This window comes from Stylophora pistillata, chromosome 12 (genome assembly GCF_964205215.1).
Source record: "Stylophora pistillata chromosome 12, jaStyPist1.2, whole genome shotgun sequence".
NCBI classification, from domain to species: domain Eukaryota; kingdom Metazoa; phylum Cnidaria; class Anthozoa; order Scleractinia; family Pocilloporidae; genus Stylophora; species Stylophora pistillata.
Window position 1 is genome coordinate 28,330,918 of NC_142530.1, and position 13,512 is coordinate 28,344,429.

Consider the following 13,512-nt stretch of genomic DNA (forward strand, 5'->3'; position numbering starts at 1 on the left):
GGAATCCCTTGACCTCACGACAAGTTTAACGTACCCTTTGAAGTCTTCAAAAAAGTACGTTTGATGTTCCTCATTGTATTTTAAATCAGGAGCTGTTGGATGAAGTTTGCTGTCAAAAAAAAAAAAAAAAAAATGGATAGAGCGCTGGACTGTTGTGCGGGAGGTCGAGGGTTCGAGCCCCGGCCGGACCAACACTCAGGGTCTTAAAAATAATTGAGAAGAATTTGCTACCTTTCTATAACATCAAGAAATGGTTAGATATTCTAGTCTTCTCGGATAGGGACGAATAAATGGAGGTCCCGTCTCCTGCAGGGTTGGGGTAGGAGACGTTAATTTCCCACACACGAGATTACTGTGTGATGGATGTCCTCCCCTGGGGTGGGATGGGTGGGATATAGGGCGCACTTAATAAGGAGCCTCGCTCTGTTGTGCGACCCTCACCACACTCTGGTGAAAGTGATTAAATCAACTGATTAGCTAACTACATGCACCGAACCAAAGATATGGATCACAGGAAACCCAGGCTAATTCTGCATATTAAGTATTTTTTCTTCGTTTTACCTCGGCATAAAGTTTTGCTAGAGGTATTCTGTTACATAATATAACAACCACGTCAATGTAAAACGTGACTCGAGACGGTCATGTTTTGTATCTTTTTAAAGGTTCTGTAATTGTTTGTTTGTTTGGTTTTTTTTTTGCAACTGGCTTACTGTAAAGTTTACGTGCGAGGATCAATTTGCCTTGTATCATTTATAAATTCGTGATCAACTTACTTTCGATCGCAGATAGCAAAGGAACCGCTAAACGTAGCATCATCACCCAAATACGTGTTTCATAGTTCATTAAGGCTATGGGTCTTAGATAAAATGGAATTTATACGGTTTTTATGACTTCAAATAGACACATAAATGCGAAAAGTTCGCCTTAAATGTCAAATAAGGTCTAGCACCTAGTTCAGTGCAAGTTTATTCGAGAGGTTGCTCGTATGCGTTCCATTGATTTTATTTTCCTAGAAAAGAAAATTGAATGAAGTATGCGTTCCATTGATTTTATTTTCCGAGAAAAGTAAATTGAATGAATTATACTTCACGACTGTTGACCCAAAGGCTGAGCATGATTTGTTATAATTGCCACTGATCTGTGGCTGAAATCGAAAAAGCTCGCGTGATCTGCGACATACGGTTCGCGTCGTTCGCGTGACACGTAATTAAAAATAAGAGTCCTTCGTTAGCGATGAAAAGCTACAATTTTATTCGGTTTGATCAAGTGGCCACCCCAACGTACGACGGCGCGGTGAACGATGGCTAAGGACGTCTTCATCAACACAACTCCGGACTTTAGAAAAATAAATCAATTTAATGTCAAGTTCACTAGGTTAGAGTTAATATATGACATTTCCCAACACTCCTGGCAATAGGGATTTCTTCTGGAATGGAATATTCTAAATCCTTGTCTCTCAAGCCACTTTGCTATGCTGTAATACTGCCTCAGCGCCTCTGGCGTGCCCTTGATCACGTGATACTCAACGTCAAGCTGTCTAACGTGACGTAATAAAGTGCCTTGGCTCAGCATATGACGTAAGCATTTCCATTCATCAGACTCAATGTCCATCTTTAGAATGTCGATTTCTCTCTGAAAACAGAATAAATTGCCGAAGAAAAGATTCGTTTAATAACGAATGACTATTATCTAGCCAACCTGAACTGTATTTCACGGCATTACTTATCATAACTTTGCTTAATATAATAACTATGCAAATAGCAAAAGGCGCAAATCTTTATTTGGTGCGGGCTTATTTGACTGGTGCAGCGCATAACTGTCCGATTGACCTTTTCAATTACAAGGTACGTGCAATCGAAGGACTGGTCAAATTGGACAGTAATGACAGCCAATAGAAATAAAGCCGGAATCAATGCTACCAGCCAATGAAATTTAATCACCCACCTTACCAATGCAGGAAAAAAATATATTAAATACCTTGTGGTGTCCTAGTTCCTGTAAAATGGCGGCTAGCGTTCTTGTTTTCCATCCAGTCCTATCAAATGGGTTATTAGGTGGAGGATTCTTTTGTCCTTCCCGATTCTCGTTTGACAGGGCAAGGTTATAGAACATTACGCCAGCACTGTGATTGTGGTCTTCTTTTCCCATGGATGGATCAAAAGCAAACACTCTGCAGCCATGTTCGACCATTTTTTCATCAAAGGAAAAGTCATCCCCTGTTCTGTAAGGAGTCAGCAGCAGACGAATATCTTAAATTTTTTTTAATTTAAAGTTTTTTAAAAGTACAAAGAAAATGTAGTAAAATGGAAGCGTAAGTTCAATCGTGCTTGATTTTTTCCTGAACACAAGCTCGAACCGTCATTTCGACTGATCATCGTAAATTCTAAAATAAAATAGTCACAATAGCCAATCAGAGAATAAGTGTCATGGGGAGCCAGGGACTCTTCAAAGTGAAACAAACAAACTGTAGAGATAACAATACAGAAGATCGAATGAGGCCTGACCTACTGCTAAAAGAACCCTGAAATAGCATAGGCTTCGACGCGATTTGAACATGCCTCTGCAAAACAACAACGTGAAATAGCCAAACCTTGAGTTGTCTGGAGAACGTGAACGAAGACGGTTAATTTTCTAAATTTCTATTTCTCATTCACGTTGTTCAATATTTATTTTTGAGATAGTTTGACAGTGAGAAACAAACTGACTTAGCAGTATCGCAAGATTTGTCGGAGAAATTTTCCACGGCGTCACCGTCGTCGTTTCTTAAACTCCCTTTCATCAACCTACGAGCAGGCCCTTATTATTAGCGCTTCGCGGTATCAGCGTTTCTTCGCCTTCATGAAAGTATCCCATAAAGCTTTCAGCACAGCAATCAGTCGGCGAGACCGGTCTGACAAGGGGTCTAACACCAATTCATTAAAAACTGGATTATTGGATAATGCAATTCAAGACTTTTTATTGGCTCAGCCATTATGGTATATGAGCCAATATACCATAAGCTACAAATATGGTAAGCGTACGCGTCAGCTTAAAATCAAAAGGGAGCTAAAAAATCCGGTTTCTTCTTACAAAATAATAATTTCTTGGGGGCGTTTTTAATAAAACAATTATTCCACTCGCGCAATCAAATTCGTTATACGTAAGCGTACTCAAAATCCCGATAGTGCACGCTGATAGCGTCAGCAAATCCGACGTCGCCAGAAGTTTTTTTTTCGCGCGAGCGGCCATTGTTAGCGCGGGGAAAAATAATATATTTCGCGACAATAGTGGATACAAAAAGAAACTCGGCCTACTAGTCCGAAAACGAAGACAATGTTTGGACCTTTTCCCTTGGGCTAGAGTTCTTAAATGAGGCAGAAAAAGAGAAAAACAAAGGAAAAGGAGACTCGGCATCAGCGGCTTCACGATTCGCTTCAACTGATATTGTTGTCCGTTTTTCGCGTCGGATTTGATGCACAATTCTACCGGCTATGTCCTAAAACAATTGGTTCATGCTTTCAGCTATGCACTGATCGAGTTATGGAGCACGTGGGAAGTTTCGAGAGCACTCAAGAAGCTAGAGTTGCCCTCGGCTATCGCCTCGGGCAACTCTTAGGCTTCTTTCGTGCTCTCCAAACTTCCCGCGTGCTCCATAATTAACTCGATAGTGCACGCTAAAGCATGAACCAATTGTTAATTATTAGCGTCAGACTCCCGGCAAACCTCTCTCCGACTCGTATCAAATCTTCTATCCCCGCGGGCAGAGAAACACATGTCCTGCAGCACGCATAACGAGGACCTGATCGCAAACGAGTAACAAATAGGACGAGTTATGTTTGCTACGGTTGTCGATTAAACTCGTGCCCCGATGCTACCGTTTATCTGGAACTGAAATGTGGGGACCGCTTCGCCATGGAAGGTCTGTGTACGAACCTAGTTCTCGATTAAACTCGACGTGTGCGCCAAGATCAGATAGCTAATTATGGCTTCAACTGTATCTTCTGTTTAGATGAAATTTTTCTTTACTTACCCAAATGAGTAAACGATACACCATCCAGGCTCTATGTGAACCTCCTCGTCAAAACAAACATACCACATCCCATCAGGGCCAAGCGGACGAGGGGCCCCGTGAGGACCTTGCGGTAAGCCCCCTATTCGGCGTACATCAGAGCAAACAGCCCCTTGCGTTGAAAGCGCCGTCATTAACCTCTTCATTTCGTGCTCAATGGGAGGTTCTTCTACGTAAGTAAATATACTCGGTGTGGGCGGTGGAGAGTTTAGTAATTGTGGTTCCTTGAGAGTGAAGCTTGGCCTTTGAATCAATTCTGTTTCTGTGTTCTTTAGTCCTTTAAAAAAAATTGAGCGTACATTAGAAGCGTATGAATGAATCGAAGGATAACCGTGAAGCGATGAAACCCGCTTGCAACAAGCCTATACGTTAGAGATCTCTTTTAGTTACCTGTAACTTCATCGGTTTCTCTTCTCACCTGGATTACATTCTCTGTAAAAAATAGAGGGGTCTGTAGATGGGATTAAAAAAATGCTTTTCAGGAATTTATCGACTTTATTAAGAATTGGACAATCTAAGTTTTATAATGCACCTCGGGTAATGTACCTATCAATTTGTTTTCTGACATTTTTGGATATTTTGTCTTACTAAAAAATCACGTTTCTTGTTTGGAATATTACGACCTATCATTCCTCGATATACCAGTCAATATACTCGTCCAGACTTTTACAGTGGCGTTATTCTCTGCAGATATTTAGCTCACAACACCAGTCTCCTCCGCAGCCACTCTTTGAGATGTCACACGACGCTTTGAGGAAGTGTTGCGTGACAACCCATAGAATAGTAAGCCACTCATGCTAACTTTTTGGTTAACCTAAAAGTTAGTCAAAGTTTATAAATAGCTCTGATCAAAAATGTTTCATCGAAATGCAGTACAATAACAAGAAAATGCCCAACTGTTTCTTAGAAAAAGAAACCCATCAACCTGAAAAGGTAAAGGTTTTGACACTCACCGCTCTGGGGGGAGGGATAAGTATCATTGTTATGACAGCAATCGACACCACAGTACCACCCACAATCCAGCAGCGGCGACGACAATAATATCGATCAAGGAACATTCTAAACAATGATAGAAATACTACAAATAATGTACAAATGTGATGCTTGGATAAAAGTACTCCAACAACTTAATTACGAAAAATTGTTGTATTTTGTTTTCCCCACGCTTACGGTTAAATTTTTTTACGACGAACGGCTAAAGGCTAACGACTAACGGCTTTTTTTGCCGTTTTGCGGCTAACAGTTGTAATTAACTCCACTGAGACCTTCTGGACACCATCTTAAAATCGCTAAAATCATTCCCATCTTCAAGGCAGAGGATCCTATCTTTTTTGTAAACTACAGACCTATTTCTTTGTTGTCTAAATTTTCCAAATTTTTCGAAAAAGTCATAGACAATCGCTTAGTAGAATTTGCCAAAAAACACGATATGCTTTACCGCTGCCAGTTCGGATTTCGGAAAAGTCACTCAACATCGCACGCGCTAATTCCTTTGGTAAATAAAATTGCATAATTATCGAACGCATTTGTGCCGCACAAATATCAAGCAGTTTACAATTCTCTACCAACGTCCTAAAATTTGGAACTCTCTCCCTATTTCAGTCACTCGTTCGTCAAACTTTCTCAGCTTTAAAACGAAATTGCAAGAGTTTTTACTTAAATAATCACTGAATTGGCCAAGCCGCACATTCGCAGCACTTTTTCTTTACTTAATTTATTATTGTAAGTGAGGTGGCTCTCCTTTAAGCCTGGTGGTTTCTTGTTTCTCCTCGCCTTCTAACTGTTATAACTATTTTTTAATTGTTAAATAAGGCAAATAAAGATGATGATGATGATCTGATTCGAATTTCAACTCAAACCTGCGGATTCTATGCCACTTATGTAAGTTGAATGAAAGTTCAACAGTGTATCGCACGATTAAGAATCACCATCAAATCAAACTGAAACGTCTTCGTTCTTGCAAAATTTTGACGTCATCAGCTGTGATCCATTACTGAACCGAGATAAGCGAAAAAATTAAATCTGTTTTCGAATTATTCTAACATCTCTCTGATCTTAGACTGAGGTCTTTCTCGCAAAGAATAGCTAGAGATTTCAGATCGAGCGATGGGGAAGGGGCCAAAATAATAATCAGGAAAATAATAATCAGGAACAAAGCCGCTCCTAAAAATAAATGAAATCGATTTTGCTGATATTCGAACTTTGATTTACAGAGGTGTTCGAAAAACGTGTTGCGCTCAAGGAGCTGCTACTGTTATTCTTCAAAGTTTTTCTGAGAAACTGATTGATATAATTACTGATTAAATACCCTGGTCCCAGAGGCTTTGCTTACTCGTTTCTTCTCTGTGTTTTTACGAGCCGTGAAGCGGTGAGAAGTTACTACGAGCCGCGAAGCGGTGAGAAGAAAGCGAAAGCCTCTGTTTGGAGACGGTATCTCACCGCGCCAAACAAATTTCTAAGAACAACCCTTCTGAGAGGGTTGTGCTAATGAGGTCCTCTGGGTAGCCTCTCTTTAGCAAATGCGCTTCATTTGTAATTTTCTCCTCGAATATTGTTTGAGAGGAGTTTGTTCTTAAAAGTCTAAGAGTCTCCCCTTTTATGAAGTCTTTTTTAATTCCTTGTGGGTGACAGGAACTATAGTGTGTATACTGAAATGTCTCAGTTTGTTTAAAATGAGTACGCCCATCAGGGATTGCGTCTTTTTCGAATCGTTCGCCTTTGTTGATGTACAGCTATTTTTTTTACTGTCTCGATCGTTAAGTTGTCTTGATTGCTTTCAGCTTGCGCCACGCGCGCTCATTCGATCGTACTACAGTTCTTAGTGTTCAGTGTTCCAGCCGTTTTGGCTCATTTTCCTTTCTTTATTTCGGTCTTAAAGCGACCGATTTCTCGTTAATGGAAGCACATGATCGCCTTTGCCGTTTCTTGCTCCGCGTTGTTACGGATTTGCTTTATCTAATTTTTGAAATCCTCGTCTGCTCTTATTTTGGCCCTCGTCCTATATTGTAGGGATTCTGGGCATGTTCTGCTAGGTATTTGGTACAGAGGGATTTCTTCGTTATCCTCTCACCGCTTTGCGGCTCGTAATAACTTCTCACCGCTTCGCGGCACGTAAAAACTACACGCCACTTCGCGGCTCGTAAAAACACAGAGAAGAAAAGAGTAAGCAAAGCCTCTGGGACCAGGGTACTGATTAAATCACTTACCTCAATATTTTTTATTGGTAGTCATCATAGTTTTAGAAACTTCTTCTAATTATTGTGTCAGCGAGGCGCACAAATGAAGAAATTCCAAGTCTAGCACGGCAAGTGGTTCGTAATTTTCCCGGTGGCTGCACAAGGAAATCGAAAATTGTAACTTGCCAACGGGCCAATATTTCTACACACGCACCTTTAAAGTCAGACGTTGCGACTTGAAGCTAGAGAATTCTTCCGACAGCTATTGGACCCTCGATGGCAAAAGATCTCCGTGGGGGAGAAACAGAGGAAAATATATCGGTAGGAAAGTTCTGGTACAAGGTGGAAACGTCGCAGTTTGGAATTTCAATCCTTTGTTAGTCTTTCGGTACCCGTTGAGATTTAAATTAGCCATAACAATTTAGCAACAAGCCACGGAAAAAACAAGCACATATCAGTTTGTCCACGTTGCGGATACCAAATGGTAGTCAGTCTGTGGCGCAGTTTTTGACAACTATTGGTAAAATGGCTAGTAATTGGTAAACTTGTCGCTGTAGCTGTATGAATTCCGGAAACGAAAAATTATTATTCACTTCACTTTACATGTAACACAGCCAGAATACCTACACATGCTTTCGACCGGAATAACGATGAAGGTCGATTTTTATGACCACTTGAAAAACATGGCAAACAAACACTTTTGTCTTGAAGAGAGAAAGGTATATTTTACACTCGTCGGAGAAAATTTACATCTTTAAGAGCTTCAATATTTAGCTTCAATATTTGCGCTCGACTCCGGATCGAGTGGTTTGGGTTCGAGCCCCGGCTGGGACATTGTGTTGTGTTCTTAGACAAGACACTTTACTCTCACAGTGCCTCTCTTCACCCAGATGTATAAATGGGTACCGGCAATTTAATGCTGGGGGTAACCCTGCGAAGGACTGGCATCCCATCTAGGGAGGAGTAGAAATACTCCTAGTCGCTTCATGCTAGAGAAACCGGAGTTAAGCACCAGCCTAATGGGCCACTAGGCTCTTAAACAGACTTTACCTTTACCACACTTTACATATAACACAGCCAGAATGCTTACACATGCTTTCGATCCCAAATAACAATGAAGGTCGATTTTTATGACCATTTGAAAAACATGGCAAACAAACACTTTTGCCTTGAAGAGAGAAAGATATATTTTACACTCGTCGGAGAAAATTTACATCTTTAAGAGCTTCAATATTTAGTCAGATTCTAGTGGCCCAAACGCGAAGCGTGCGTCCCTATATCGCAGTGGGAAAACTGCTCGAGAAATTGAGGTTAGTAAAACAGTTATCAAATTCAAACAGAGGGGTAAGAACTCAATTCACACAAACTTTTGAACACAGCAAGCCGTACAGTGAAATACGGTCTGCATATTGACCGATCATGATGAACGTACTAACTGAGAAATATAAAACTAATCAATTAAGAGAAAACAGTTATTTTACATATGCAACGTGCCATGCTGATTTTCAGGCTCGTATCGTTTAAAATAAAGAGGTATTCTTTCCATATTCTTTTTTTTTTTTTGTAGAAATAAAATAAGTAAAAGTAGCTTCGTATATCGGGGGAAACGCGTATAGCGTTCAAGTTACGCTATTAGCTAACAACGATCATACAAATAATCGCTTGGTTTTCTTACGGAATTGCAACCAGCATATTAAGATTCATCTTTCAGTAAAAATTGTTCTAAATTTGTGCTTTAAGTTCAGAGCCATCTATAATCTTCATTTTTCAACAACTGAAGACAGCTCTCCACCCACAGTTTCACAAAAAAAGTAACAAGTGCACCCAAATAAATTCATATTGCATCAATTAATCAATCACCTATGATTTCATACCACACGATAACATAAATTTATTGATTAAGAATTATGGTAAGTCCAAAATGTAGGGTAGAAACCGTCGAGCTTTTGGCTACGACGATTTCCCCTTAAGAGAGCTTTGACCTTACAGGATTATGCAAGGATTTAACTAACGCTAAGATCTACTGTGTTGACAAATTATTGTCCCAAACCTTCCGATAAAATATTTAATTATCTTGCACGGATGTTCCAATATTCATCTGAATCATTTTCCACCTCTTCAGGCATGCGCGGTAATGTAATGATAACATCATCGTCTCTCCTTTGGAAAAGCATTTCTCCTTCAAAGCAAAACAAATTCTGTTTCCGTGCCCTGAGTAACATTCCCACCACTTTGTTGGATATTCCGGTATACCTCTCAAACAACCGTCGAAATGTGACGGTAATAGTTCTGTCTGGTTGTTCCTCACCCATCTGTGCGATAATTTTGCATAACTGTTTTACTTCTTGACTGATATGAGCTCCGGCAAATCTTCCACGAGTCTCAGTTTTCGATCCTGCCACTGGTCGACCATACTCTTTGTCATTCCTCAGAGGTGCAGCCATTAACCTGGCAAGTTGAAATAAATTCACTACCTTCAAGCAGACCCTTTAAGAGTTTGCATAGAAATCACACAAAATGTAGTCTTAATCTGCTCAGTGTTCTCGCTGCCTTCAACACTACTTGTATTACGAATAATGTATGCAGAGGGTCTGTTTATTTCCCTTCTCTAGTATAGGAGACTGAAAATTTCGAAGCATGAAATGCCTTTGTGAGTAGGAACAAACCCTTAAATGAAAATTGCGAATGCAAATTTTTGAAATTTTAGCAGTTTTGCAATGTTCGTCTCAATTTTTTACTCATTCTACCACAGGGGGCCCAGACAAGCGACGAGTTTGGTTGTTTATTCGAAATATAAAGGAATGTATGGGAGAACATTAAAGAGTCTTATTATCGTAAACTTATATCATGAAATGTCTGAGTTAAAGCTCAAAATAAATGTAAACCTACCTCACTTCCTGTGTATTGTCGTTTCTGTGGCTCTAAATGGCGAATTTGAGCGATTTGGTGGGTTTTGCGTCGACTGTTACTATACGTTATAGGAAGAAGACAAGCTTGTCTCCTTCTTATGATATAAGTTTCCATGATATAAGTTTTCATGATATAAGTTTACGATAATAAGACTCTTTAATATTCTCCCATACATTCCTTTATATTTCGAATAAACAACCAGACTCGTCGCTTGTCTGGGCCCCCCTGTTATTATACGTTGTTATGTACGAATGCTTCGCGGAGTCTTCCTCGATTATGTAATTGTTCACCATGGTTTGTGAACGGAACGTTACAATATATTTTCAACACGGAGAGGTTAAACGGTTATTCAAAACACTCACTCTTTTAGTGCTAGGGAACTAAGTTTGGGGAAATTGCCACCAAATGGAACAGTATGTTCGTAAGCAATCTCCTAGCAGTTCGAATTTCCCCCCTGAGATTTGGACATTGATTAAATATCAAATATTCCCATGGTGATCATAGAGCTGTAAGAGCCATCACATACCACTTACCAAGTATTCTCTGAATAATGGAAGTTGTTCAAGTGAAGGCAAGTTCTTTACGAAATAATGAACAGAAGACACTGTTTGCTAACACGGTATCGTCCGCCAAGTTTGTTTCCGTTCGTCCTGACTTATCACGCAAACGTCTGACTTGTCACGCTTACGCTATATGATTTGCCTCCTCTCCAGTTTCTCTCCTTTTTATCGTGTGGGACTCACAGAAAACACACCGCCAAGCTTGATCCTTAAGAAGATTTTTTTTTTCCAGGTCCTATTCTCTCTGACTGAAACGAAGTCAATTACTAACTCAAAAATTCCATATTTTGTAAAGCACAGTTGGTACTCTCAACAGTTTACCAGATTCTACCGACCAGTTTCTCATACTTTTTTAAAAAAACACTTACCAAGTCAGCCACCTCCAAACTCTCCGGTATCCGACCAGAGCTACACCCGCGGTGAATCTTGGGGTATGCATGTGCGCTCGTCATACGGGCTTTCTGTCCAAGATGTTCAGTCGTTCTACTAGTTACTATCTTCGCAGGCAACGCAACAACTTGGCGAAAGACCAAGCAGTATGTGAAAAGCTATCGCGTCGCAACTGTTTCCATTCAGGTCCTTCCTCCCAGCTGTGTTGAGAAACTTGTTGCTCTCTCGCAGGGGCCGCCACTTGGGCAAAGAGATGGTGGTTTTCGACAACAGAAGATAGCACAGACCGGCTGGCGCAAGCGGTGCACCAAACGTCTGTTTCAGGACGTACACTAGATTTCCACGACACGTGAACATCCATCTTGAATTGCCACCTCTAGTAAAGCTGTTCCTCTCTTAAAGCACCCCATTGAGACCACGGTGTGTTTTCACATTGAACCCTTCCACCGCAAACGTGAATCTGCTTAGAATCATCATTAAAACCTCCTATAATACATACAGAAGAGTTCCATGCGGCCAATTGCTAACCCCAGCGCCTGCCGTGCAAGGAATCTTCGCTTTACGAAAGCAAGTTGATACTAAGCGTGTTCTTGAGTGGTGTAGCAGAAAGTCGAGGAACTCGAGTTCACTTAGTATAGCCCTAATGAATAGTTGTGATTTACAGAACATCTCTTTGAGGACTCTCCTTCCCAGGCCTCTGAATGAATGCGTTTCCCTTTACACTATCTGGGGTCAGAAAGAGTTTTCATGACATCGAGAGGAACGTCAACATATGATCTGTTGTCTTAGACAAGTCCTACGCCTGACATATTTAATTTGTGTAAATGTTTAGACACGGGATGTAAACTTACGGGGTGTAACGTCTGAGAACTTTAGAAAAGTAAATGCATCGAGATCTTGTGTCGTATTTTACCCAGTAAATAGTTGCTTCGTATATTTATCTATCTATCTTAAGACAACAAAATCATCGTGCGAAACAGACGTTTTTATATTCACAGATCTGAGAGGCAAGAAAGCCTCAGCCCTCGACACATAGTTAAAATATTTGTCAATAAAATCTTCAAAGCTTCAATTTATCTCAATGCAAAGTTGTGCCGTAGTTCTTATCAGCTAACTGAAAAGTTCTGACACAGCTTTTTTAAGCCCAGCTTGTCTCGCAGGAACTCGCATTCTAAATCTCAGAGTTAAACGGGATTTGAAATAACAGCTGCCCCTATTAGGCCATGGACGTTTGATGAACTAACCTCATCAAATCCGAGTGTAAATATAACTGACAACAGTAATTCAACAACGCCTAGTAAGATTTCAGGGGTCGCGACAAACAACTTAGATTTTTTTGCTTATGGCTTTGTTGTACGAAAAGCTTGTGAAAGTACGAGCAGCTAGCAGCAAAGATGCTGCAATGGGTGTGAAATTTTCCGCCCTCGACTGTTATTGTCGCGTCGCATAAGATTTGCTCCGTCCTAAAGCTGTGAATAATCTTCGTCAAGTTTCTAGAGGGAGACGAAAACTTTCTTTCTCCATGCGCCATTCAGTGAGAGAGAATTCAAGTTATGAAAGTTTAGAGTTTTCGTAGCAGTGTCGAGGTTAAAAAGAAGATGCAATCTCTACAGTTACGTTATAACGAAAAGGAATTTCGCTTATTCTCTAACGATTTAACATCATCTTCAAAAGTTGAATTAATTCTACAAGAAATCCTTCTGAACTGTGAAAACCAAATTGTTCATAAAGTAATTGTCGATGATTTTAAGTTGTCATAACGTTTTTCATATTTCCGCATAGCAGTTTTTATTAGCTATATCGCCATAGGTATTTTCTTTTTCGACTAGAAACGAGTAGCTAGGAGACTAATCCTGTAAATGACAGATGATTTAATCCCCCGATATTCTTTTAAACCAAGGAGATGAAGTCAGGGTCTTGTTGTTCCAAATTATTTATTTATCTGTATAAGAGGATTGTAAAGAAGTCTCTGTAGCAAAAAAGTAATCTTTTCCCCTGTTTATACAAGACGGAAAAACTTTCCAAACGTGAAGGGCTTGGCGTGAATTGTAGTTAATCTGAAGGACGAACAATTAAAAGCTTACACTAATACATTGGATAATTGTAGGTCAACCTTTTAAGCTCTGAAAAGCAAAATATTACAATAACAATGGTACTTGCCTGGCGCGCATGAATCTCATCACGGCAATTTTTTCTTTTAAGAGCACTGTTTCTTTTTCTTAAATCCAAACAGTCTTTATTTCGAAAAATGCCAGGAATGAAGAAGAGGAGGCGGTAACTACGCGCGTTTGCGTCTTTCGCCGCGTTAAGTGCATTCCGGCCCACCACAAAAGATCTGACCACAATATAAGGAGGCCTGGGAATTTATGCCTTGTCGTTTAAAGAAACCGAAATGTTTCTCTTCCACATTTTATCAACTGAGGAGAAA

General features: G+C 40.1%; 2 protein-coding genes across 4 annotated transcripts; both read right to left on the minus strand.

Annotated features, from left to right (window-relative positions):
- Positions 1 to 1,341: 1,341 nt before the first annotated feature.
- Positions 1,342 to 7,591, minus strand: LOC111342511 (putative methyltransferase-like protein 24). Of its 2 annotated transcripts, none has more exons than XM_088740210.1 (6): positions 7,255 to 7,591; positions 5,002 to 5,107; positions 4,439 to 4,499; positions 4,010 to 4,325; positions 1,978 to 2,221; positions 1,342 to 1,632 (listed from the first exon to the last, which is right to left on the minus strand). In XM_088740210.1, the coding sequence occupies exons 2-6, from the start codon at positions 5,104 to 5,106 to the stop codon at positions 1,351 to 1,353; spliced, it is 1,008 nt and encodes a 335-aa protein (XP_088596336.1). In that variant the 5' UTR covers position 5,107; positions 7,255 to 7,591; the 3' UTR covers positions 1,342 to 1,350. The 2 variants fall into 2 exon arrangements, with proteins under 2 accessions (XP_088596336.1, XP_088596337.1); XM_088740211.1 differs by having other exon boundaries at positions 7,439 to 7,590.
- A 331-nt stretch (positions 7,592 to 7,922) lies between these two features.
- On the minus strand, positions 7,923 to 11,707 carry LOC111342510 (actin-binding Rho-activating protein-like). Of its 2 annotated transcripts, none has more exons than XM_022949606.2 (2): positions 11,063 to 11,707; positions 7,923 to 9,672 (listed from the first exon to the last, which is right to left on the minus strand). In XM_022949606.2, exons 1-2 carry the CDS (start codon positions 11,131 to 11,133, stop codon positions 9,294 to 9,296), a joined length of 450 nt encoding a protein of 149 aa, XP_022805341.1. In that variant the 5' UTR covers positions 11,134 to 11,707; the 3' UTR covers positions 7,923 to 9,293. The 2 variants fall into 2 exon arrangements, with proteins under 2 accessions (XP_022805341.1, XP_088596339.1); XM_088740213.1 differs by lacking the exon at positions 11,063 to 11,707 and adding an exon at positions 10,668 to 10,937.
- Between the last annotated feature and the right edge of the window lie 1,805 nt (positions 11,708 to 13,512).

What these genes read in the sequence shown, in the direction of transcription:
- LOC111342511 (XM_088740210.1), bottom strand. Translation starts at nt 5,106, where the DNA reads ATGTTCCTTGATCGATATTATTGTCGTCGCCGCTGCTGGATTGTGGGT. An exon ending in TTATCCCTCCCCCCAGAGCG is followed by an intron (nt 4,500 to 5,001) that starts GTGAGTGTCAAA and finishes TCCCATCTACAG; the next exon opens with ACCCCTCTATTTTTTACAGA. An exon ending in AGGAACTAGGACACCACAAG is followed by an intron (nt 1,633 to 1,977) that starts GTATTTAATATA and finishes TTCTGTTTTCAG; the next exon opens with AGAGAAATCGACATTCTAAA.
- LOC111342510 (XM_022949606.2), bottom strand. Translation starts at nt 11,133, where the DNA reads ATGCATACCCCAAGATTCACCGCGGGTGTAGCTCTGGTCGGATACCGG. An exon ending in GTTTGGAGGTGGCTGACTTG is followed by an intron (nt 9,673 to 11,062) that starts GTAAGTGTTTTT and finishes TCAACTTGCCAG; the next exon opens with GTTAATGGCTGCACCTCTGA.